We start from the raw sequence: 27,777 nt of genomic DNA, 5'->3' as shown, positions 1-27,777 counted from the left end.
CTGTGTGCTCTTTACGGCCACAAGGGCCCCTGTGAACTAATTTGCAACCAAGTTTTACATTTTAACTATGAAGGATTTTCCCATTTTGCTTTGCTCTTCATAGAAAAGAATCCACTAACTCAAAGTGTATTTTTCTCCTTCCATTTATCTTGAGATGTGTGTGTGGTATGCATATATGAATATTTGCATGTTTTATATGTTATCTATTTGTGGGCATACATATGATGATGGTCCACATACATGTGGAAGCCCAAGGTTCGTGTTAGAAAATACCTCCAGCCGCTCTCTTAGTTAAACCCAGAGGCCCCTGAAGTGGTTAATCTTGATCACCAGCTTGGTCTAGAGATGCCCTATGTCCACCATGTGTGGGGAGGCTTCCACGAGGGCTTCCACGCCCACCTGACATTTATAAGGGTTTCTAGAGTTCCTGAGCCATCTTCCCAGCCCTCAAGTCATCATTCAATCTCAGGAGGGAAGAGAATGGTAGGAATGTCCCAGTTCTTTCAAACTGATAACCAGATGGTAATTTTTAAATCGTTATTTGTTATACAGCTTGGTCTTCATGTGGAACCCCTAAGAAGCGGAGCAGGGGATGCCTCTCAGACTTTGTTGCCTACCTTTGGATTCTTTTCCCCCTACCTGGGCTGCCTTATCTGGCCTTAGTGCGAGAGGTTGTGTTAGTCCTGACTCAACTTGATGTGCCAGGACAGAATGGTACAGGAGGGATGTGGGGCTCCCCTTCTCTAAGAAGGGGAGCGGGTAGTAGGGGTGGGGTGTTGGGACTGGGAGGAGGGAGGCAGGGAGGGAGGGAGGGAGGGAGGGAGGGAGGGGGCTTCATCTGGGATGTAAAGTGAATAAATAATGAAAAGATGGTATCTGTGATTCATGTCTGTGAGAGTGTATGTTTTGATATATCAGTTTGAGAAAACATGGTTTGAGTAAGTATACCCCTCATGGTAACATTTATATGTCTTTGGGGTATACACGTGATGTTTCCAATGAAAAGATTTAGGATTTTAAAAAAAATTAAAAATATATTTAAGCAGCATGATGATTACCATAATATTAGGCCTAGGGATTGATTACAGGAGTGGATGTAAGGGGGCGGGGCAGACGCCCGATGAAGTAAGTCAGCAGCTGAGAAGTGGGTGGAGCTCTCCCGGCAGTCCGCTGCTGTTTCCGTGAGCCCTGCCAACCTGTCTGCAGAGCCCTGGCTCTGAACCTGGACACGTTGCCAGCTCTGTATACCATGCATATTCATTCCCGGGTGGGCTTTCTCACTCTGCAAGGAAGGGAGCGGATCCGCTGAGCTGCACAAATCAGGCTGAGTAGGTTTTTCCACAGGGCTCTGCCTCTTCCTTAGGACAGAGCCTGGTCGATGCTGGAGGCTTTAGCCCTTTCAATGAAATAAATTCCCCAAGGCGAGTGCAGCGGAAGCAAACTCGAAAAGAGGGGGGGATGTAAACTTGGCGTAGAAAAATCAGTGCTAGAGAGATTATCATGAGTACAGGCTTGTGTGCGTTTAAAATGCTGGATACAAAACATATTTGCATATGACCATCATTCCCAACTCTATCAATGAATGTAAACAGTTTCTTCTTTCTCTTCCTTTTCTTTTACTGAGAATAGAAACGTTAAACATATGGCTTGGTGGGACTGTCACCTCTAGACCTATTCTGAGTTAGGTGTGAGAAGATTCTAGAACACTGACAGTTTTTTAAAAAAATGGTTGGTGTTATGATTCTAATGATAAATGTCCCTGAAGGCATCCATGTTAAGGGCTACTAGTTTTAACTGGTTACTAGTCTGTGCCACTGCTAGGACTTGATGGGACCTTTAGGAGCTGGCACAAAGAAAGGAAGTTAGGTCATTAAAGGCACGTTCATGAAGGGGACACTCGGACTGTACCTCTTTGCTTCCTCTCTGTTTCCCAGCACCCGGTAAAATGGTGTAATGCCGTTTGGATGAGATTAAAATGTTAAGCAATTTGTACATGACAAATACACACATTATATTGAAGGTCGCTCTTTACTTAATCAATTTATGGATCTCTCTCTCTCTCTCTCTCTCTCTCTCTCTCTCTCTCTCTCTCTCTCCTGTCATAAAATATACAAAGCGATGCCATGGAGTGGCCTCAAACAATAGATACCTATTGTTGTTATTGCTCCCCTGTTCCCTGTATTTATTTCTTATTCTGGCTACAGTTGTAAAATAAAAAAATTTAGAAAAAAATAGCTTATTCACGCTGTGGTCTGAATATAAAATACCTTCCCCTGGCTCAGGTAGCTTAGTCTCCCGGCTGGTGGAGCTATTCTGTGAGGATCTGGAAAGTGTGGGGGGCAGGACTGGGCTGGAGGAGGTAGGTTACTGGGGCATGCTGTTGGAAGCTGTATCTTGTCTGATGGCCTTTTTGTTATGGGCACTTCTTCCTGTCTACCATGAGGTTAGCTTGGGCCACATTCTCCTCCCTCCATGATGTAAATGTGTCTTCACCACCACGCCCTTCTTACAGGATGGACAAAACCATCCCACACCACACTTCGTATTAAAAAAATATTTATTTTGGCTAGCCCATATAAAAGACATAAAAGCCTGATATTTGACTTACAAGCCATCAGCCTAGGCTGGGCAGGTTTTGAGCTACCCTCACCTGTACCCAATCCATATGTCACTTGTCACTTGCTGTTTGAGGCTCTTGCTGTCTGAGCTGCTTTTGCTCTGCCAGTCTGTGCTCAGGGCACACTTCTCTAGAGAGCCAAACGCTCCTGGTCCATCTGACTAGTGAAGACCTCCTGTTCTCTCTGCCTTCTTTCTCCTTCTCTTTTGTGGTCTCTCCTGAGCCCCCATCATTCAACCCTCTAGTCCCGCCTTTTTCTCTCTACTGTCCAATCACAGGCTCTAGCCTTTTATCAACCAATTTACTTTAAATTAGGGAGCAGGTTTGTATAACAAAGGCTGGTGTGGATTCAACCAGATCTTGGCATTTAGAATTTATCATTTGTATACATCAACACCCAACACACCATGGATCGGCAGGAGCGATTCCTAATGTATGTGCTTTCTCACCGTGATGAGAAAAATAATACAGCTATTAAAACAGTTGTCAAGCATGTTTATGTCAGTTGTGTGTGTTACTGATACCGCCGTGTAATAGAATTAAGTTTGCTTAATTTATAAAATATCTTTGTGGCTTTTATATGAAAACAGAATTGGATGTGCATGATAAAAATCTGTTAATTACAGAGAGGAAAATCAAAAGTTGGGTAAAGTGGGGCAGGAAAGACAGCTCAGAAGATAAGAGCACACACTGCTTTCCCAGAGAACTGGGATTTGGGTTCCCACACCCACATCAGTGGTCTCACAACTCCTTCTAACTCTACCAAAAGGGGATCTGATTCTTTCATTTCCCCAATTATGGACACCTGCACATGTACACACACATACACACACACACACACACACACACACGCACAAATACACATAAACACACAAAGCTGAAAAATTAAAACAGGTCTTTAAAAGCTAGGAAAAGTAAACCATAAGGTTGTTTTAAATTATTTAACTTTTACCCTATTAAAATAAATCACTATTTCACTTTTCACCCTTTACATGACAATAACATTTTTAAAGGTAGAAGAAAAGATCTTAAAGGTTTTTGTTATAAACTAATGGTTAATATTTGAGGAAGCAGGTATGTTTAAATTGATCTAAATAATTTATAACGTGTCCCTAGATCCAAACATGATGTTACTTCATTTTCTGTATCAGTTAAATATATTTATCTTCAAGAGGAAAAAATTCAAACAAAAGTGGAAAGTGTTATAGTTTGAATATTAACTATCTTCTCTGACAGTCTTAGACACTGAAGGACCCACCAGGTGGCACAGGGGCAGCAACTTCACCAGTGGATTAAAACACTGGTGAATTCAGACCAAGTCAGCCTTCAGGAGGTTGAGTCTGGTTAGGAAAAGTATTTCACCAGAATGGCTTGAAGGGGACTCTCTCTGTTCTTTCTGTTTTTGTCTTTGCTCATTGCTGTCAGGTGAGTAGCATGGATCCACCATGCCTTTCGGCAGCTGTGACAACCTCACCATAGTCCAGAAATAACCCAGCCAACAAGCTGACCATGGACAGAAACCAAGAGTGATCATCAATCCTTCCTGTGTCAGGTTGTTCTTGTTATCAGGTATTCTGTGGCCGTGGCAGGAGGATGACAACCACAGGAGATTGGTGCTCAGAAGTAAAGTAGTTTTGTATCTTTTTCACTGTGCAGTGTCTAACTTTGGAAAAGATTTGTGGGAGGAATTTGGAAAAGTTTGGAGAAAAGGCTTTAAGAAACAAAGCAGCTTAAAATTTTTTAAAGAGAATATTCTAGGCAGTTTGGGGGAGAGTTCTGAAGAAGAAATGGTAGTGGGTTTATTAACAATTGCTTGTGAGGTTTCAGATGGACTTGAGGACCCTCTTGGATGGGGGACTGGATATTACACTCAGGCAAAGAACACGTCTGCACTTTTTCCCCCATGTCTTGATACTTTGTGAGATGCCAAATTTAAAGTTATAGACTAATCCAATGGGGTACATTTTGAGGTAGCACAGAATTTAGACTCACAAGGACATTGCTCACTGCTTTTATTTGGACTTACAGTGAGAATCAGGAGGAGATGCCAGAGCAGTTGGCTCTGAACAGCTTAGAGTTTAAGTTTAAAACAAAACAACAACAACAACAACAACAGGGGGGAGGTGGGGAGCTCTTTAAGGCTGAAAGTATAGTGAGCTTGCTGAGGAGACTCACACCAGAACAAGCAGCCAAGTACTCTGCCCTGGGACAACAAAGATGCTTGGGTGGCATCTCAGGAAGGAGGCAGTTCCCATCCATCAGTGGCTCAAGGGCATAAAAATGTAAAGCCTTTGAAAGAATTTGATGGCAGATCACTCAAGGGAACCTTTCATGCACAGGCTGCCAAGGAAAGTGTTTCTCTGAGCTCCGCTAACAAACACTCAGAAGCTGCTGCAGCTGCACTCCACGTGGGTCTAGTCACTGCTCACGGTGGCCAGGAACCTTCATGCCATTCTGTGACGCTGATTCTGCTGCTTTGAATCTCAGAAGAGAACGAACTTGGGCTTTTGGGCAATGCTAGCTAGTGTTTTTTCAGACTTTGGGAGTTCTTAGAGACAAGACTAAATGCACTTTGCATCTTGAGTTGGCTACGGGTTCTTTGGAAGTCAGAAGTGGTATGCTTGGTTTTGGAATCTGACATGGTAGCTCCAGGCTCCTGTGTGTTGAAGGCGTGGACCTCAGCTAGTAGAAGGACTGAGAGGTAATCGAGTCATGACAGTACTAATACTAATTATGGGTTCATCCTTTGATGAGTTAATAATACCTGAACCATCAGGAAGTGAAGCTCAGTGTACGAAACAGAACACCAAGTCAGTCTTTGGAGGCTATAACTTGTGCCTGGCCCCTTCTCATTTGCATTCTTGATTCTTCACTGCCATGAGGTGGGCAACTTAATTTCTCCCCACCCCTTTGCCATGAGGCTTCACCTGACACTGGGGCCAGGCCACCACAAATGAAGACCTCTAAAACCATGAGTTCAAATACATCCTCCCTTCAGTTGTTTTAATTAGACATTTGGTCTCAGAAATGAAAAGCCAACACTGAAGCAGCAAACTATATATTGTAGGTATAGTTTAGGGGAACAAATTATAATCTAAGACTTGAGGCTGTAATCCCTAGAACCACATTCATAGGATGGGCCTTAACTTTATTGTAAGATTGGCAAAATCTTTTAAATGAAACTGTTATGATACAGATTTCTAAACTTTCTGTATTTGTGAGTTAGTAAGCGTGTAGTTAGTAATCGTAGTAAGTGGGCTGTTCAGTTAGTTCCATGATTGCGTGCAATTTATAGAGCATATACTGCAGGGCTATGAAAGTCATACTCCTTGCATCACTGGTAGCAGTGCCTGTGACATGTCTCAAATAAGAATACACGACTCCACCTGGAGACAACGCCCAGGGTATGTGTGTTTCCAAAGCACTCCAGGAGACTGAGGTACACCAGGGTCTGAGAAGCATTGCTCACATGTTACTCCTTACACAGAAGCTCCTAGGATGGATCTGACCTTTACAAATCATGGGACAGAATGTGGGAAGAATCTCAGAGCTTCCTTTTTATTGTCATCCTGTAAACCTGGTTTAAGAGAGGGTCTCTAAAGAAATAATTCAAAGGAAGGCACAATTCTAAATAAAACCATGAACTCTAAGTAAAGTCAGGAAGTAGGAGACTACTACCTATGCTACTTAAATCACTGAAATAACAAAGAAAAGCATTAAGAGTTTATAAACTAGCTAAATATAGAGTTAAAAATGCAGCATTCACCATGGTTATGTGCTACAAGTATTAACAAACTCTTGGAAAGGACCAGTTCCATTGCCTTAGCGTGGTATTCAAATTTAAAATTGTCTTAATATAATTTTTATAAAAACTATCTTAGTTATAAAACTTGAAAGCATCATTTAAATTCCGCTCAACACTCAGTGCATAACTCAAAGACTCTTACAACTATATAAAACACCGCTGTGACATTATTAGCCAGCTGCTACATGAAAAGCATCGAGATTTATGATCTTTTTGACAGACAGGCTGTTAGAAAAGTCAGCCTTATGAGCAAGGATGCTGTCAATACCTGAGTTATCTTCATCTTTTCGGATTTTGAGCTTCACCAGGTCTTCACACTGCTGGAGGATCTGGACGGCATCTTCCATGGAGCAGTTGTCCAGCCGGATGTTATCTATTGCAAGTAGTTTATCTCCGAGCTCCAGAGTTCCCGTTCTGTTGACAAGTGCACAGCATCACACGAGTCAGGGTGAATACTTACTCAGACCATTTCAAGAGGCAGTGGGCATAGTAGTGTGTTCACATCACCATCAGGACCAAAGCTCTTAAGCTGTTTGAAAATTGTACTTTATTGACAAGCACCTATAATTTTTCCCACTCTTATTTGAGATGGATGCTATGCGGCTAAATTGTATATTATTAAAACATTTTCCTTGGGGGCTGGAGAGATGGCTCAGTGGTTAAGAGCACTGACTGCTCTTCCAGAGGTCCTGAGTTCAATTCCCAGCAACCACATGGTGACTCACAACCATCTGTAATGGGATCCGATGCCCTCTTCTGGTGTGTCTGAAGACAGCAACAGTGACAGTGGACTCATATAAATAAAATAAATAAATATTAAAAAAAACAAAAAAAAACATTTTCCTTATGTTTTCTTCAATTTAACCTAAGCATTTACTCAGGAAGTCTAGAGCTCCTTACGGGGTACGGGGTACCAGAGACCCAAATATCCTAGTGTTCCTCTCAACCTTGATACACATCAGTGATGTAGCCTCAGCTCTGAGGAGAGAGACACAGGATGAAAAAAAAGGCAAGACAGCTCAGGGTCACTGAGAACTGAGGTCACTGAGAACTGAGGTCTACGATATTGGCTCTTTCTTCAGGTACCCAGAAACTTGCTGTGGATTGAGAAGGGGACGAATCTGACATCACTATTTGGAAAATGGCCTCAGAGAGTCCCATGATGCTTCTGGACCAATTGCAGCTCTGTTGAAAGTCTTAAAGATTCATACAACTATAACATGAATGAGACTAGACTACATATGTTTTTGGTGTAGGACTCTCCTTTATGTATTATGTCTAGGTTAGAGTCTACTAATTGTGTCCTAATATTCAATCTATTCTTCTTCTGGATCACCTATGATAGATAATACAGGCTCTCTTAGCATCCCTCAATCCCTTCCCATCTATGGATAGGAGATAGGGATGGCAAGTAGGTAGGATGGATTCTTTGCACACTTTCCACATGAAAACCAAATGTCTATTCTCTGACACATGATACTAGTAAGTTTCAACACAGCTGTGTCTATGTCATGTACCTTACACTCCTACAATGCCCTCCGTACCTTTTGAGGGTTAGGTTAGAATTTCGTTAATGGCACATTCCTTTATGATGACAGGTAGGGTTTTTAAAGGTCTTTATTTGAAAAAGAAGAGGAAAGTTAACAATATTATATTGGTATGCTGATTACTTAAGATGTACTTTTATCTGTGAAATAAAAAATACAAGACTGTCTCCTTTAGAAGTATGGTAGCCAAGGAGGAGACTGTTCTGGTTAGCTTTAATGGTGGGTTTGATATAGCCAAGAGTCTTGTAAGAAAGAAGTAACAGTCAAGAGACCGTCCAGATCAGGCCTTCCTGTGGATATGTCTATGATGGATTCCCAATTGTTAATTGGTTTAGGAGGGTCCAGCCTACTGTGAGTAGCATCATTCCCTAGGCACATAGTTTTGGGCTGTATAAGAAAACTAGCTAAGCATGAGGCTGTGAGTGAGCTAGCAAGCATCTCTTGGCTGTGAGTTCTCTGGTTAGAAGTGATGCTTCACAGAAGCTAGTGGGTACACCTCTCAAGTTCCTGCTTGAGGCTCTACCCCGACTCCCTCCATAAGGGACTATGATCTGGAAGTACTAACCAAATAAATCCTTTCTTCCCCTAAGTTGCTTTTGGTCAGACTTTGTTTTTGTTCTTAAATCACATCAACAGAAAGGAAATTAGAACAAGAATATAAACATTAACTGTGGTTTCTAAAGTCTTACTTGTCCAAAGGGGACAGGATGGCAGAGCCATCCCACAAGCTAATTGTGTTGGAGAGGTCCTGCTCAGAACCGGGTAACTTTTGAGGTTTCACCAGAAAATGAAAGATGGAAGAAAGTGAGGAAAACTCTCATGCTGAGCTTATAAAATACCCCTACAAATCACTCTTAGCTATAGAGCACAGAAGTACACTGACAGAAGGAACAGGAAAATGAGAAAACGCACACTCCTTACCTGTGCGCCACACTGCCTTTCTTGATATCTGAGATGACAAGAGGGTCCCCTGGTTTTCGACTGGATGGCGCTGTAAGAAGAAGACAGAGTGAGCGAGCAATCACATCTTATATCCAGGACTCATCAGAGACTGTCTGTTCCCTCCTACCTGACAGTAACTTTCAACACCAGTAAGAGTGTGTATGTAAATCACAACCAAACAGCAAGATACTCATGTAGAAGGGACTATTTAAATATGCAATTGCAGAGAACAGTTGGAGGGCTGATCACTGGGTTGACACCAGCTCAGGTCAGTGACCTGAAAGGTTGGCTTCTCAAGAGGAGAATAATGAAATCAATTTAAACTAGCTAGCTTGGTTATACTGAAGGCGAACCTCTCTCTCACCCCTTCCCCCATGCCTCTCTATCAAGGAGGAACCACTGTTGACTGGTGTTCATCACGTGACAGAAGGGCACTGGGAAGGGCACAGGGCAGTAAGGACAGCTTTAAAGTTCATGTTTTCCAGAAGGGATTATTTTGGTGGGCAAGCTACATAAGTATTTCTGTTCTATTCACAAATTCATACCTAGAAAGCTCTACCGTGTTTTGGGTTGCGAGTGCTTACTTTGTTACTATAGTAAATATTTTATTAGTTAACCAAACGCATGCATGTATATATATTTATTCTAAGCATACACAGATAGCCCCTATTAAACTGCACATAAAATTATTATCAGTCACAGTGGCCTTTTATAATTTGGGGGTAGTACATCCATTTGATAAGAATAAAGAAAAAACATTTTAAAGGAAACTTTCTTGGCATTAACTCAGGCTATGAGTTAGATAGCACAGGGCATCACAAAGAAACCATCCTTGTTTACAAAGAGTGGATTTCATTTAGGATATCAACGTTGGTGTAAAAGACTAGTGGCCTCTGAGAGAAGATGTTTTGCCAACCTGAAGCTTGCAGTGATTTCCTTCCTGAGAATATCAAGAGGCCCCCAAAGTAAGATTTTATTATAAACAGACTAATCATTCCATAACAATCACAGAACCATATCACATCCCATAATACCATCTGAATCCCAGAAAAGTGTTTATGCATAAGAACAGATGGTTTAACAGCTCAGCATCACATTTAAAGGAAAAATCAACACCCCCAATACCTTCCCTGCTATCGCAATTAGTCCTGAGTAAATGTTAATGAGATTTCTCTTAATCACTACCCTCAGCTCACAGCGAAGAATGCAGAACAGTTTATTCACTACAATTAGTTCATTATTTAAACCTTTGCTCAATGATTTGATGTGACTTTACCCGTAGACACAAACATCTACCAGTTCTACTCATGTCATATTCTAAAGTAAAGTTAGTTCTGGGCATGCACGCATGCACACGCACACACACACACACGCACACACACACACACACACACACACACGCGCACGCACACACAAATAAATAATTCTTTATTAGATAAAAGCATTATTCTTCTATTATCTGTCAATGAATTTGCACAGTATTTTGCCAACCTGTAATTACCATCATAACACGTGCAAGAAGTTTTGTTTTTTAATTAGAAAGGTCCGTATTCTTCTGAAACGCTCCACGGAAAACCAGCAATAGTAGAAGCAAGTAGATACATCAAACTCTCCCCTTTTTTGCAAGAGAAGAAGATGGTATCATGACGTTATGGTGTCTTTATCAGGCACACAGATATGGCAGCAAATCCTCGAGCAGTTAGTAGCTGTTTCCGTACCATACCACAATGCCAAATTCTTCTTTGCCTTGAAAATACCAAGCCAAGCATATGCTTCTAGGCTCACTGGGCTCTCAAACCTACCAAGCAGGTCACTACTATGAATTATTTATAGAGTTTATACAGATACACAGCTTTGGTAATAGAAAAACAGAAGGACAATGCAGCGTAATGATTAAGAAATGACATCTTATTATCATAATGGTTGGAGCTGAAGCCCTGACTCTAACACTTCTAGGCTGATTGCTTGGGGACAAAGTCCTTAGGTGCCTCATCTATGCAACATATGACAAAGTGTCACAATCTTTACCTGAGAGTCTCTGTCGAGAGCATTATGAGATCATCACAGACAAAGTGGTTAGATCCATACACACAGGTGCCGTGTCTGTAGAAGGACTTGTTGTTATCACTATCCAGTCACACTGAACTCACTTCCCCTCTCCAGTATTTACATGGGACCTTCCATTTGTCACAATCTTGATTTTTCGGATCTTACTCAGACACGTGACTCTTGACTAAAGAGTAACACGTTGTCGCTTGACGCTTTGGGTCTGATTGGAATCGTCTGCAAAGCCATGCACTTACTTAGCACAGATTTCCAGAACACCAACTATGAGCTAAGCATTTCTGCACTGGGTTCTGGCCATGAAATCTCAGAGCAACCGGTTTAAACAGAACTCCTTACATCTCACGAGGTCATGAGAAATGAGACAGTGTTCTCTCTTCAGAGATGTCACTGCTACTGAAGTAGCCATCCCAGCGTGCCATTGGATGGGGGCAGGTGGTGACCTACAGCAAATGAGGTCAAGAGGGTGACTTACGAAGGAAGAGCAAAGACTAAGATCTGACAACCACAGACAGACAATAGTACATCCTTGAAATCTCAATGCAACTGGCCAAATAGACAGATCTGAAAGGGGGAAGGAGACTGACATTGTGAAACTGTGTGCGACACTATGGAGGTTAAACTCAGTAGTGCCTTGTTTCAATTTATGCTTAGCCAAACTAATTTTAACTCAAAATCCACTTGTGTCTCTAATGTCACCGTTAAGGCACACAGGCAGTGACACATGTGTCATCTATAAGAGTGCTTGGGACTCACCACAATCATCTATTTATGTAGCATTACAAAGTTGGTATTTTTGTGTTTCCCATAAGTATATATTCTTGAACCTCACAAGGAAACACTGTAATGCTTTTCAGAATGTATGTAAATGTTTTCAGTTTGTGTGTGTGTGTCTATGTGTCTGTGTGTCTATGTGAAGGCCAGAGGACAAACTCATGTATCACTGTTAGTTATGCCAAGTACCTACCTATTTTGAGAGGGTCTCATACTGACCTGGTGCTAACCAATTTAAATAAACTGGCTAACCAGGAAACTCCAAGGATCTCCCTGTCTCCATCTCTCTGGTGCTGGGATTATAGGTGCATGATGTTATAGCCCTGATTTTTGGTTGGATTCTAAGTATGGAGCTTGGACTCTCATGCCTAAAAGTCTAGCATTTAATAACTGAGCCATCTTGACAGCTCTTACTTTTCACCTGTGACCAAAGTTTGAGTTCATACAATTTGGTTGGAAATTGTGCAGAAGTCTTCAATTTCCCGTTTCCCCAGATGCAAATAGAGATGATTCCTGCCCTTAAGGTGATTCATTTGAGATTTGATAGTGTGAGGCAATTTCTTTCAGTAGAAGCCATACTTGAGTTTTGATATGCGATGCTAGCAACATGTGGCATAGCCGTCTCGTGATACTGTGCAAGGGTAGCAAGCCATAGCTTCCCGTTGGTCCTGAGTTTGCAGATAAACACTACATTGTGTAGTGTATTGTTATGTTGTATGAATAGTTTCCATCCACAATCAGTTTACTGGGGGACATATCTCTGCATTCATCCGAGGAACACACACGTTAAAGTTTGGTTGATCCCACTTGTGAAATAACATATAATGTTACTGTTTAATTTTTCAGTCTTAGCCATTCTCTCTTTATATTGTATTATGAACCATGGGGGTTGTTCTCTTCCTTGCTAGACCAGGACCACATCCATGTATCTTTCTCACCTCCCCATTCTTTCAACATAGTTTATTACAAATAATCTTTGCAAGATCAGTACTTGCTATTCACTTTAGCATGCCTGTGTCAACAGTGCCCGTGAACAAGTCAGAGAGCATCCAATTTCTATCTTTTCCTGCAGAATTCAGTTACATTCCCTTATTCTACAGGCTTATTAGCTCCTGCTTTTGAAGATATAAGCTCAAAGCTTCTGAGAGTTCTTTTGGTGAGACACTTGATTTCACTGAGTAGGGGGAGGTACCTCACAGACTAATTCATTCATTCTTAGCTTTCAGCTAATCCCACTGTCTGAGCTATATCCCCATTCTTACACACCCCAAGTTCTGAATGCCTCCAATGCTTGAGGCATTTGGAAATATAAGGCATATTGAGGTTCCTTGTCAGAGTTTTCCTTTTCTTGATCTTTATCTAGGATTTGACCATTGAAAAACCTCACATTTTCTCATGTCAAGATAGCATGTGATCTCCCTCCATCGTTCAATCTCAGAAGTGTTAAAACCATCATTTGCCCTCACTGGGAAAAGCTTATTTATGTAGGAAAGATGAACATTTTAGGGGCTTGTCACACAGCCCCTCTTTGTGACTTTATGGAAAACGACAACTAAGTTTTGTTACTGCAATGAATTCAGTCCCATCAAAAAGGTCAGGTCATTAACCACCTGCATAGAATACTGCCTTTTGATTTTCTGATCTAAGCTCTGGGAGGGTTCCTCAAATCAGACGGTGACAGGGCTGAACCGTATGGGGACAGGAAAGCCAGAGCTTGGGCTGACAGAATATGTTGGTGTTGAGATGTTTGTTTTGCCTTATATTAGGCTTTGGGTCTTTGGGTAGTTACACCTAACCACACCATTTCATTCTGTAAAATGGGCCATCACAGGGCTTCCGTGAGGATTAAGAAAGGAAATATACATCATCACAGAGTGCCATGTGTAGGTTAGGAGGGACAAATCCCTGTTGCAGAGCTCAACAGACATGTCAACGTCAGCATGTCCCAAGGAACAAGGACACACAAGGCAGAGACAACCAAAGTTCTCTGACTTGACAGGCAGGTAGGTGTCTTTGTTGGAAGATAGGAGCTGTGATTCTGGACAGGTTAGGGTGGGCGGGCACAAGGGTGTGGCTGTCTCTGTTAGTTTACCTACTTCAACTTCTGTGATAAATCATCCTGTATTATCATAACATCAATGAAAGCAACATCTGGCTCTAATGTGCTGTGAATATTTTATCAAGAGCCCATGAAAAATTGGCCTGAAACTGCTCACCCCATCCAAATTCAGAGGTGCACATTTTTTTTTTTACTCTGCTAGGTCTGGAGTGTAGCTGGACACACTGAGGCCTTGCATGCCTTTGATGATGGAGGGCTACTTCCAAACACAGAGGGGTAAAACGGAGGAAAGCGGATTTTGAACAAAGATGGTGAGAAACTTCTGTGAGCCATGCAGGGCCTCAGCCTCACTCAGAGCCCGCGTGTGTTTGATGAGAAGGTGCTTCCTTTTCCTGCCAATACACTATAATTGTAGTGGACACTAGATTAAAAAACTATATTTTAAACGTTTATTCTTTGAGAGTCGCATATTATATATTTTGGGGTGAGCATTAGATTTTTGTTATCTAGAGATTGGTTAAAAGCATTTCACAAGGTTTTGAGTAAAGTCCTGAATGATCACCACCTTATACGAGCTGAGATTTTGCAATGTGTTTTGGTAATTAATATATATGTATATATGAACACATATGTATATATATATTCATATATGTACACATATGCATGCATGTGTATATATGCATATGAATACATTGTATATGTATAGATATACATATATGTATGAGAACACATGTACATATGTATATATTCATAGATGTACACATATACATGCATGCATATGTGTATACATATGCATATGTATACATTGTATATGTATAGATACATGTATATGCACACAAAGACATGTACATATGTATATATTCATAGATGTACACATATATGTATGCATATGTATGTATATATATGCACACATGTATACATCGTATATGTATAGACATATACATATATGCATTTAATATGTGTATCCCTTTACAGAGAGGGGGTACTTGGGTCTCTTGGTTCTTGCTCTCAAGCATTTTCTAAATCTTTAATACATGCAATAGTCTGTGTCTTCACAATCTTATTCATCCATCCGCACAATGGATGTGAGCATTGAATGAGTATCTGTGTGTGCTGGGATCTGAGGGAGGCCTTCAGGAGTTTACACTCTCATTGTGGTGAATCCAATTCCCGGCTGGCCTTTTTGTTCTTGTTTTTCTTTTGTAGGAGATTCTGTTTCCTTGACTTGCAAATGAATCATATTTTCCAGGAGGAAACACACACAGTATTGTGATGATCGCTTGTCTAAGTGCGGTTAGAGCTCTGAGAGGTGATACCTGTGTGTGAGAATGTGTGTATCCCTGCCCCACCTGGAGCAGAGCAACACTCACGCTTCACAAAGTACAGCAGCTTGTGGCGGGCTGAGACTCAAGACCTTCTTGTAGCAACTTGTGAGTGTTTACACTGTCGACATTAAAACAGTTTTGACACAACCCAGCTGGTGAGTGGGAGTCCTCTAGACACCTTCTCCTCATGAGTGTCTATTACAACCAAAATCGCTTCCATCTCAAAATTTACTTAAGAAACTGTCTTCTTTTCCTTTGATTATTTAATATAAACAGATACTCTTAAAATTTATAGAAGTAAAAATTTAGTTTGTCCAATATCCATAAAAATTGAGGGCTGAGGAGATACTCCATAAAGTGCTTGCCCCTAAGGCAGCATGATTTTGATCCCAGAACCAACATACAAAAGTCAGGCATGGTAACAGGCACTTATATTACCCACACTGGGCAAGTGGAAACAGGCGGTGTGGGGGCTCACTGGCCAGCCCATGTAGTCAATTGGCAAATTCCAGACTGTTAAGAGACTGGTTTTCAAAAAACATAGAGGACAGCTCCTGTGAAACGTCATCCAAAGTTTCCTTCTGCTTTATACATTCATGACATGCACACAGACACACACACCTGTACAATTCACAGACATACAGCTATTCATTGGACTTGGGATATCATTCATTCACAACTACAACATATTTGTTTTATTCACATGCTGTGTCATATCCTACACACATGTGCTTCACGGTGATGTTTTATAGATATGTCCTAAGTGCTCCTGCATTGTGTCTTTCTACTTCTTTCTCAGAAGGCTACTAGGGTAACGGGGGAGAGGAGAGACCATCTCAGATACATGGTATCTTATTCTTCGCAGAGGCTATGAGATACAATCACACTCATTTTAGTATAGCAGCAGATATGTGTGGCTTTTCATTATAAATGAAAGTGCAGCCTTAGTGTTAAATTTATATCATTAAAGTTGAGTTGGACAGCCCTATTTCATATTTGTCAATCAAGGACTCCTTTTCTTTACTTTGGCCATAACCACTGACATAAACTCGCCCGAGCAGTGTGTTGGGGCATTTTTATACCGTCTCATCATTCTTTCTTGAAGGGACGGCCTTGTGGTCAGAGTCCCTGCTTCTGTGACTCCACTGGTCCTTATGTACTGACCATTTGCTTCATGTGCATGGGGACATGCATTGATAAACTCAGTTTATGGACACTAGAAGAATAAAATAATCTCTAAGAAGTTTCTATCCTGTTCTATAGAGGTTCACTGAGGTTGAAATTTTCAAAGTTGGTTAATCAAGGCAGTAATAAAACTTGATCCTTGGGGAGGAAAAGAATTAAGCCCACTTATATTCTACACTTTTTATTTTGGTTTGGTTATCCAGACCAGGTATCGTGAGTAACTCAGGGATTTACTTAAAGGCATTGTTTGAGACTTCTGATTACAAGATATAGAGTATCTCTAATTGGGTTGTATCTGTAATGGGTTACAGATACATTGTAGACTCAAAGAGAGTCCTAGGAATACATAAAAGGATTTTTGAATTAGATTATTGTTTCTTGTCTTCATTAGACAACAGTATAGGTCACAAAAATATAGAGAGAACCCATCTGTATATTTCTGTTCATCTAACTATTCATCTAATAATTTATATATTAGCATGTGAGAAATAATAGAAACTTTCTAGGCAGCATACAAAGTACATAGATGCTATTTTACTTAAGGCTTGGCCCTATACTTCATAGAAATCTTGCTTCTGTTTATATTCTGTTTTTGTTTCTCCCTCTCTCTCCTCTTCTCTCTCTGTATCTCTCTGTGTCTGTCTGTCTGTCTGTCTGTCTATCTCTCTGTATGTGTGTGCATGTTTGTACACATGCTTGTGAAAGCCAGAGGTTGACATCAGATATCATCTTCAACCACTTTCTATATATTTTTTGAGTCAGAATCACTCACTGAAGTCGGAGTTCACTGATCTAGCCAGACTTTCTGGACAGCAAGACTAAGAGCTTCTCCTGTCTCAAGCTCCTCAATACTGAGATTATCAACGTGTGCTTCTGTGCCCAGCTCTTTCCATAGATGCTTGGGCTTTTTACTAAGATCCTTATGCTTACATAGCAAGCACTTGACTAGCTAAGCTCTCTTCTGAGCCTTCATGTCCATTTTACAGAAAGAGAAATACAACAGCAGAGAGGACTTGAAGTATCTTATTTCCCTCACAAGACTATCAGGTGCTGGCTGTACACCTGGCTCCAAAGCTTCATATGGTAACCTTGAAACTGTAAAACATTCACCACACATGTTAACCTGTTGGCAACAGAATCCTACAGCATCCTTGAATTCTATGATTTAAGAGAAGCCCATTCTACTTACAACTGATGGTTATTCCAAGTTCCACGCTGTGCTTCTTAGGCAGTTTTACATGAAATGTTCCACTACTTGGGATGACAGACTCTGTAATTTCAAAACAGAAAAAAAATGTTTAGAGAACACAGAGGACTCTGGGTATTGGAACAGTCTTTCAAATTAAAACATTTCCATCCTGGAGATGGATGGAGTCATTAAGACTCAGGAATTTCTAATTTAAACATTCCACTACAGGGGAAAGATCCTTTAGATTCAGAGGTAAACAACTCACAAGTCTTAGGAAGTCCCTAAAGCTTATAAGACTACCAAGGCCTTGTGACTCCTAAGATTATCTAAATAGTAAGAACTTCTTGGGAGACAGAAGACAGAAGACAGATCAGAGCTGTTGAGCTGTGTAAATGTTGTAAAGTGAGGTCCAGTGTTAGAACTTGCATGAGTTGATACCATGCTGGGATGGTAGGCTTTTCAGTGATTAGCTGTTTTAGAGTTGACTGTGTTCCTGTAAGTAACACCCATACTCCCAGAGGTAATCACAATAAATTCATTAGTTTTTTCAACTTGGACTTCCATAGATCATTGTGGACTCTATCGCTGGTACCCTATCTGGGATTTGTAACTGTGACTTTCTGAGGCCATTAGGATCTTTACTTCAACTCCCTGGCGACTGTGATGCTGGGGTCCTCAGATCTGTACCTTTCTGACTGAGACCCTCAACACCTCCACGACTTTCACTGACAAGCAGCTGCACCTTCACACCTCCACCTCAGATCTCTAGCTGGCAGTCAGTCAGAGGCTCTTCTGTCACCAATTGTCATTTCCTGCCTGAGTAGGACTACTTCACATGACATATAATTCTTTGTCAAGAGTGTGGGATGAATTCAGCCACAACTCTAGAGAAGCACCCCTCATCCAAGACCCCCATAACAGTATGGAGAGCAAAGGAGACAGCAGAAGAGGATTGTGGGATAAGTAAACTAACCCCTTCTTACTGCTTCATGAATTTCACCAAAGCCTAGCTCACTCTCCAATAGGGGAGGAAGCTCTAACTACAAAGACTGGGATGCAGGTGGAACAGTTGGGCCCTCAGGCACCTAGTCCCACTGTTCACTGTGTATGTGTGTAACAAATTTTGTACAGCTGCACAGCAGAGGCAGAAGTTAGGACTGGGCTCACGGAAGAAAGTTAAGAGTCCTCCTTTTCTCATTCTGCCTTAAATTGTTCTTGGCCTTTTGTCCTTTCCCTTGAGAAGTTTAAGCAGTAAACTTTTTACAAGCCCAGAATCTGAGCTTCCAATTTGGAAGGTTCACCGCAGAGTGTTAAGCTAGAGAACACAATAAAAATTTGATTTCCCTCAGCCCCTCCAGGCTGCTAGAAAGTCACCTGTAAAAAAGACCCCCAAATTGCCCATCTGTTTCAGTGGCACAACACGACCTTTCCTCCTGGCATCCTCCTTCCTTTGTTCGGGCTTCAGAGGGGTGAGCGAATCTGCTGACATCTCTGGTTCCTCTAGGTCTCTGTAAATCTCTCTGGGACCAGGCCAGAGTCAGAGACTGACTTAATATATTGCCTTTGGTTCTTCTCAACGAAGACTTGGAAGGCCCAGGAAGTGAACCTGCATATATTTCCTTATTTATCTATTAAGAATTTGTATGTTTCCCATTTTCTGATGTTAAAGTATCAAATCTGCCTCTAGGTAGAGCTAACCTTTCACCTCCTGCTTATGTGTTAATTCACTCTCTCAGCTCAAAGACTTGTCTAGGGGACCACCCCTAGGAAGATGGATTCAAGTAAAGATAAAAATAATATACTTTGCCTTCCCAGAATTCCCGCTCTTTAGTACAGCCCTTGTGAGCCATCCTGGATGGACTTGTCTACCTTTATTTCTGTGTTAATAGAAAGGCCTAATTATTCACCTTTCTTCTCTTGTATGTGAGCCAGAGCCTAAGTATGCCTTCTAACTACTTAATGCTTTAGGCCTTCTTACTCCTTTTCTACGAGGCCTTTTTTTTTCACCACGTGACTGACTACCGGCCACTGGGCAGCTAACGTCCACTTCCACGTCAGTGTATCCTCTCTCTTCTCCTCCTTCCGTTCTAGGAGCTGCTAGATATCTACCTTGTTTGCTCTGAGGTTTTTATTTTAAACTCTAATCAATTGTGTTTGCCCGTCCCTTTTATTCTATTTATTTTTTTCATTAAGGAGATCAAGAACCCCAGGAGGGAACCTTCCTTCCCCAGTACCAGATGTTACCACTGATAAGATACCCTGAGGTTTCGGGTTCTTTCCTAGTTTTGAATCCTTCAATCAGCCCAGAATACGAGTCACTCCTGCCTTTCTAGACAGACAGCACTGCACACAAAACTTGAGCCAGACAATTATTCCAGTCAAGCAATAGACCTCAAAAAGACCAGCTAATTTTGATACACCGAGACAGAAAGAGAAATGAAATAGGTGAAAATTTTGGTGTTTTACTATATGATGACAGATCTGTCTGTGCATATTGTAATTATTTCGCAAATATTTCCCCTTTTCCTTGCCTCTCCTCCACTCCTTTGCTAAGCCCCGATTATTCACCATTCTCAAAACAGAAGATACCTTCTCTCCATCCCCTAAGAAACCATTTAAGAATCTGGAGTTAAGAAGAAAAGCGGGAGTGGCGGATTTGGAAGGGGATGCTTTTGATCCACTTGTACCAAAATTGGTCTGCAGAAAGAAACGAGAAATAAACTAGTGTGTAAGTGTTGTAAACAGGCTCTTGGAGAATGCCAAGCTTAGGCACATCGGATTGGAGCCTCTCTGGACTGTGAAAGGCCATGCTTCCACAAAATCCACCTTTCTGCTGAGACCTGCTGAAGTGCATTTCTGATGCAGCAACTGGAAGATAAAAATACTGGTGCCATAGGGAAGATGGTATGGGAACAGAAGTCTGCCATCCGACCGCTCAACGGCATAGCCACAATACTCCATTTAATTGCTTCAATAAAACCACAAGTATTCCATAAGAGAGCACAGCATACTGTTATTTGAGGACCCGTCTATATAGCTGTGGCTGTTTTCATTCCTTATTTTAAGATAAAGAGTTCTCCGAGAAAATAGAGAAGAGGTCATAAGGCATGTTTATGTTTTTGCCTCTGTGTATGCCTGAAACCCCCACAGATGACGTCTAGAATCACAGAGCCCAGAGTCATAGATTGAGAATAGTTGCTACAGGACCTATTGGTTTTATAACACTTCTAACTTTTTACATTTATTTATTTGCCCCCCAACCCTGTGGTGTGTGTGTGTGTGTGTGTGTGTGTGTGTGTCTGTGTCTGTGTCTGTGTCTGTGTGTGTGGCATGGTACTAGTGTGGAAGTCAGAAGACTACTTGTGGGAGTTGATTCTCTCCTTCCATCATGTAAACTCTGGATATTGACCTCAGGCTTGGCAGCAAGCGCGTTTCTCCACTGAACCATCTGGCTTGCTTGCTTTTATACAATTTTAATGCAGGGAAATTTGACCATGATTAACACCACTAATGACATTAGAGGAGATATTATGCCTTCCTGGAAAACAGTAATGGATCACTTTTGACTGTGATTTGAGGAAATCACAACAGCAAATGAGTATCAGCTAATAAATCTCTTTGATTAAGCTGTACTTTCTTTTTCATCTTTACATGCCAGCGTGATATATTTTATATTTGGTATTTCCACCTATATAATTATTTGGTTGTTAAAGCAAAGGCATATTTAATTTGGAGTTCATAAACAAATATTGTTAATGAGGAGAAGGCTCCATTATTTGGACAAACAACAGGTTTGGCGTCAGTGGATACAATTCTGCGAACAAATGATGTTTATTTTGTAAGACCCTTGTGATTACTTTGCACTTCCCTGGTTTTGCTTCGTCTTTGTTAAAACTATAATTAAAAACACATCTGGGTAAAGGGGTTTCCTTCTTTCCCATTGGTCTGCTTTTCTGCCTGAAGCGTTCACTGTCGGCACAGTAAGATAACCACCACATCCTAATTTATCGGCTTGGGCCCCCCTGTGAGGAATGGAAATGCTTAAGTCTCCCAGAGTCAGATGGAACACTGGGCTCCAGTCGACAGTGAACAGCACACCACATGCTTTGTACTGAGACTTCTCCCCAGAGCAAATCACCTGCAGAGTTGAAGTGAGAACGTTAAGGTCTTGTGGTAGTCACCGTCTAGATTGTCATTTAAGAGAGCTGGGTGTGAGAAAATGGGGGAGGGGCTCTAAACTCGTACAACCGTGTGTATGGGAAAGGATTCCAATAAAAGGACGTGAATGACTGAAAGTTCAGTTCGGCAGAGTGACGGCGCCCAGCGTATTCAACTTCAAATGCCTTTCTATTAAACCAACCGAGGCGGTGTTTGCATAGCAGTGCTTGTTTAAAGAGACAGATTTAGGCAAGAGCCTAAATCTCATCCATTCATCCATCATTTAAAATATTTATCAAATAGAGATAGCTGATTACAGAAAGCCAAGGGCTAGAACATTCATCTTGATGTATAAAATATTCTGAGGCAGAACTCTGGACATGCATGGCTTACATCCAGGCTATTAGGCACAAACCCAGAAGGCCAGGCCAGGCTTGACATAGCCTGCATCCATTCATTCCCTATCTGGGTCCCAAGTTCTTAAATGAAGAAATGGGATTTTTTTTTCTTTTTTCTGATTCTAAAAGTTTTCAGTGGCGATTCCTGTATATCAGGAATATACCTAAAGTGTGTTCCTGAAGGTTTGAATGCTGCACCTGCATCTGAGAATACAGGTATCAATTAGTGATGTCTGCCATGTACAAAGTGGTATCAATTAGTGATGTCTGCTATGAACAAAGGCAGAGAGGATAACAGGAACACATTTTTTTTTCCTGAGCCTAGTGTAGATGACCTAGAATATTGATTTTTGTGACCTTTATTAAAGCAAGTTGGGTACTGAATAAAGTATGCTTCATAGATACAGTTCCTACTTTCTGGGAGCTCAGAGTTAAGATATTAAAGTATTAAATCAACAAATATTAAAAATATATGTATGCATATTAAGGATTCATGAGACACTAAACAAATTTTTGTGATATTACAAAATAAAATGGATTTATAATACGGGCAAATATTTAGACACTGTGATACTGTTTACAAAGATGGCCAAACTGTGCTGGTCACTGCTCTGCTGAGGTGCAGTGGGCAGTGTTGCTGCTGAGTGCCCTGTGGCACTTGGCATAACCTTCTCCTTGCATTCCAGGTACAGGAAGCTTGCTCTAAAGGTTCCTTGGTGGCCATCTCTAATATCTCTTTGAATAATTTTATTTAGCAAATTTTTAACCAAAGAGGCAGTTAAGCAATAGAGGGAAAGTGGGCCTTAAGTCAATAGATTAGGAGTCTACCATTCTCTTTACCAGAACCTCAGTTTTCCCTTTCTCACATAAAATGGAGGAATAGGATGGCAATAATCCATTCATTACTAATTTCCTTCCACAAGTGTTAGGTATACTCTGGGGTCACTGGATTGTCTTCTTGTTTGGATGACTGTCCTGGCTGGTTTTGTGTGTCAACTTGACACAAGCTGGAGTTATCACAGAGAAAGGAGTTTCTGCTTTCATTGAGAAAATGACTCCATAAGATCCAGCTGTAAGGCATTTTCTCAATTAGCGATCAAGGGGGGAGGGCCCATTGTGGGTGGTACCATCCCTGGGCTGGTAGTCTTGAGTTCTAGAAGAAAGCAAGCTGAGCAAGCCAGGAGAAGCAAGCCAGTAAGTAACATCCCTCCATGGCCTCTGCATCAGCTCCTGCTTCCTGACCTGCTTGAGTTCCAGTCCTGACTTCCTTTGGTGATGAACAGCAATGTGGAAGTGTAAGCTGAATAAACCCTTTCCTCCCCAACGTGCTTCTTGGTCATGATGTTTTGTGCAGGAATAGAAACCCTGACTAAGACAATGACCAAACCTTCTCTGCCAACTCATTCTTACAAGGGCTTTGCACCCAAGTCCTGTTTGGACACAGGAATCAGAAGGCACACACTTTAGAAAAGATGGGCCAGTCTATACACAAGAAAAGCAGACTGTAGGAGAAAGCAGCCCCAAGACAGCAGGAGCCCCAGGGAGAGTGGACTCATAACCAATTCTGATTGGAACAGAAATTCATAACCAAGTCTCCTCATGGATCCGCATGTATTTCATTAATTCCTCCCTTCACTGATGTACAGAGTATAGACTGAGGCCTCGCTGTATCCTAAGCCCTGTTTGCTTACTAGACATACATTTGTAACTTAAATCCACAAAATCCCTGATGTCATGGATTTTTTTTCTACTGGAGAATAAACATCAATACAAAATAATACCATAGTTCTGGATTAGGAAGGCATAGGCGTGAGGAGAGAGAAGGCTTTTATGAATGAAAGCCTACATGACTTAAGCAAAAACCCAGGCACGTAAGGGCATCAGGTATGGATGCTGCAGAGATATGCTGTGGCCTGTGATTGGCACTTAGGGTACCACATGGCTCCCATCCTAAAAGCTTTCACTGAGCCAATGGTGCTTTCTTGCACGTCTTTCCCCATTCTCAGATCTCTCCATGGGAATCTCACCCCTGTTCTGAATTACCTCAGCAGCCTCACCGCCTGGAATTCTGCCAGCCTGTCTCTGAAACTCTGAATTCTAACATACCATTCTGTCTTGGCCTCAGACTCCTAACCATCACCTCTCTTCTGGGCTTTCTCCAGTGGTACACACTTCTTCCAGGAGACTCCACTTCTTGTAAACCCCACTCCTCTCATTCCATCTGGCTAATCCTTTACTGATTCCCTCCATATGCCAACTTAGTTTGTTCTTCGAACACAGGCTGCCGTAGTTGGGTGTGTGACCTTGGGAATCGGCCCACTTTCGTTAACATGCCATCTGTGCTCCAACCTTCTAGCTACACAACAATAATAACCCCTGCCAGTGCCATCATATTTATTAAATGATCTATGACACACAGGGCTTGGCTATGCAGCAGGCCAGAACAAAGGCACTCTCACATGGTGATAGTCTCTGTACCAGCATCACAGATCATCATCATCCAGTCTCCTAGCAACAACCCAACCCTCCTTGACCGAAACCCTTCTGCCGAGCTTTCTCTGCAAGCCTCAAACTCTGGCGCGATCTGGCAATCCATTTCTCTGCTTTTATTCTTTGGGAGCTGATATTCCATAAAACCTACAAAACCAGGGCTAGAAAGTTGGCTCAGTGGTTAAGAGCACGTGTTGGTCTTGCAAAGGACTCAGGTTTGATTCCAAGCACCCACATGGAGGCTCACTGTCTCCTCAGGCACCAGGCACACATGTGGTACACAGACATACAGGCTGCAGGGAAAATACTCATACACACAACTAAAATATCTAACAAAACAAAGCAAAACAACAAAATCAAAATGCAACATCCAACAAAAGAACAAAAGAACCCTACTTTACCATGAGAGTTGAGAGTGATAAACAGTGCATATAGGGCCATGGTGGTTTGAGTATGCTTGGCACAGGGAGTGGCACTATTAAAAGGTGTGGCCTTGTTGGAGGAAGTGTGTCACTGTGAGGGTGGGCTTTGTGACCCTCCTCCTAGCTGTCTGGAAGTGAGTCTTTCCCTGATTTCCTTAGAAATAAAATATAGAACTCTCAGCTACTTCAGCACCATGCCTGCCTGGATGCTGCCATGCTTCCCACCTTGATGATAATGGACTGAACCTCTGAACCTTTAAGCTAGCCCCAATTAAATGTTGACCTTCTAAGAGTTGCCTTGGTCATATTTTTTCTGGAAACCCTAAGACTATGACTTTAACAATTATTGACCCACTGGCCATTTCTTGGTCCTTCTTTATATCCAGATATTCTCCTCATTCCCACATCCCAGGATCCAAGAGGAAATTCCAACACTTTTCTAGGTACTTCTACCACATTATAATAGTCACACAACCCTGCAAGTCCCTCCTCTTCCAGCCATTATCTCTCTTCTCTGATTGATTGTGAGCTCCTCCAGGAAATACACCGGTTCTTCCTATTTTCTCTTCCCATGATTTGAACACAGCAGCATGTAGTGCAGTAATTGTGCCCAGTCATTTTCTTCTAGATGATGACATACATAGGCTGGTATTTTCCCTCTCATGTTATCAGTGGACCTAGCACCGAGCATCTAAAATAGAACTCTTATGGCTGTTTCCAGATGACTCTCTTCCAGGGTTTTTCTTGTAACCATCGGTCTCTGCCTCTCGTTTATTCATGCTCCTGCCTCAAGAGCCATTACATGACCAAGGCACAGGCAAGTTTTCAATTTCACCTTGTCACCATCTCCAGCCACTGACATTCCCCATCTGTTCGATGCCACAGTCTCCAAATTGTTTCTCCTGTCTCCTCTGTCTGCCTTCCACATTTTAGAAGGCTTTCACATACATAGTTCAGATTGTATCGTTCTCTTGACAAAATGCCCCCTGGCTTCAGCACACTTGAGACCCAACAGAAATTCTCTACCAGGATGCTACTCACCTGGCAGACTCTGACATCTTCAAACCCTTCCTCAAAACACAAACTCAACCCCTGGTCCCACTCCCTCAACCCCTGCTCCTACGCTCTCCCTCCAACAGCCATGCACACTGCCAAGCTTCCTCCTCTGGCTCAGCTTCTTCACGCCCGATGCTCCCTCTGCATGAAAAGCTGTTCTTCCAGGCCCTCACCTTGCTTATGCCTTTACCCACATTAATCTCCGCTTGAAGGTCACTTCCTAAGAGACTCATCCTACTAAACTGCTCCCTCCCAGTCATTCTACGATTCTCTAGTCTGCTTTATGTTCCTTGGAAAACTTACAGTCACAACCTTATGCTAATAGCTCTTAAAGGTTATATGATGATAGAAATATTTTTCTTTCCTGCCTGCTATTTCATTTACACTGTACAAGAGAATCACAACAGCAAGTATTTGTTGGTACATGATTCCTGTTTCTAAAGGCATGCCTCTACTGATTGGTAAAAGGTCCTGGATATGTAATGGTCATACATTGTTGTATGAATACCAACCGACCTATCAACCAACCAACCTTCCTTCTTCCCTTTCTCCCTTATGTCTTTTTTCAGTGGTGCTGGGTATGAAATTCAGGGCCATTGTGCATGGTAGGCAAGCTTTGTACCACTGAGCTACCCTCCTAGCTGATGACTTTCTGAAATGGGAACTTGCATCAAATTCTAAACTCTGTTAGCTACTGTTTGGGAATTCGCCAAGACCAAAATTCCATTAGACTCCTTCTCGAAGACTAAGACATATCCTGATATAGCCTAAGATTCAAGAATCTTCCTGGAAGGCGGGATACAAGAGAGAATTAATGATAGAGGTGGAGAGAAAGAAAAAATTCCCTGTGTTCTTTGTCATATGTAGAACTTAGATTTAAGTCTATCTATCAAATTATCTATCTATCTATCTATCTATCTATCTATCTATCTATCTATCTATTGATCATCTGTCTGCTTGCCCATCTACCCGTCATCTTTAATGTCATGGAAACAGAGGGGTCTATTTGGAAGGGGAGTGAGATGGGATAACAAGAAATAGGGAGGGTAGTAGGGAGTGATTATGAGCAAAGTCCATGTATAAAGATGGAATAAGAAATTCATTATCTTGTATACTAACCAAAAAAAAAAAACCCAAAAATAATAAAGTAGAATACATCAGGTCACTTTAGCCAGCGTCTGGACCCCCTTCCCTGCCTCTGACACCTAAGGTTTCTCTTAGTATTTTTTTACCCACAGGCTCTCCACACACTCATCTTGCTCACTAGTTCACATGGCCATCCTCATTCTCCTTGTCTGTATGTAGAGATGGTTTTACTCATCTATTAGAATCCTCTTGACCCCAGAGAAACAGTCCTGGAGTTCTCTTTGTCATTCCTTATGAGTGTCAGGTGTAATTCTCTTTAATTCCAAAGACCAAGTATTCACCTATGGGAATTGTATCCATTCACCTACTGGACTTGTATCCATTCACCTACTGGACTTGTATCCATTCACCTACTGGATTTGTATCCATTCACCTACTGGACTTGTATCCATTCACCTACTGGACTTGTATCCATTCACCTACTGGACTTGTATCTATTCAACTATGGGACTTGTATCCATTCACCTACTGGACTTGTATCCATTCACCTACTAGACTTGTATCCATTCACTTACTGGACTTGAATCCATTCACCTACTGGACTTGTATCCATTCACCTACTGGACTTGTATCCATTCACCTACTGGACTTGTATCCATT

General features: G+C 41.6%; 1 protein-coding gene across 11 annotated transcripts in view; it reads right to left on the bottom strand.

The window, feature by feature from the left end:
* The window catches only part of Grip1 (glutamate receptor interacting protein 1), a 647,269-nt gene that overhangs the window by 63,347 nt on the left and 556,145 nt on the right, over nucleotides 1–27,777 (bottom strand). For all 11 annotated transcript variants that reach the window (XM_028759124.1, XM_028759129.1, XM_028759131.1 and 8 more), the window contains 3 exons: nucleotides 17,508–17,588; nucleotides 8,891–8,960; nucleotides 6,691–6,836 (listed from right to left, as the gene is read on the bottom strand). In XM_028759124.1, coding sequence (XP_028614957.1) covers nucleotides 6,691–6,836; nucleotides 8,891–8,960; nucleotides 17,508–17,588 — 297 coding nt within the window. The remainder of the gene's footprint in view (nucleotides 1–6,690; nucleotides 6,837–8,890; nucleotides 8,961–17,507; nucleotides 17,589–27,777) is intronic.

Source organism: Grammomys surdaster, unplaced genomic scaffold (genome assembly GCF_004785775.1).
Source record: "Grammomys surdaster isolate TR1022 unplaced genomic scaffold, NIH_TR_1.0 126271, whole genome shotgun sequence".
Lineage (NCBI taxonomy): Eukaryota > Metazoa > Chordata > Mammalia > Rodentia > Muridae > Grammomys > Grammomys surdaster.
Note: the sequence above shows the minus strand (reverse complement) of the source record. Positions and strands in the feature narration are given on the sequence as shown.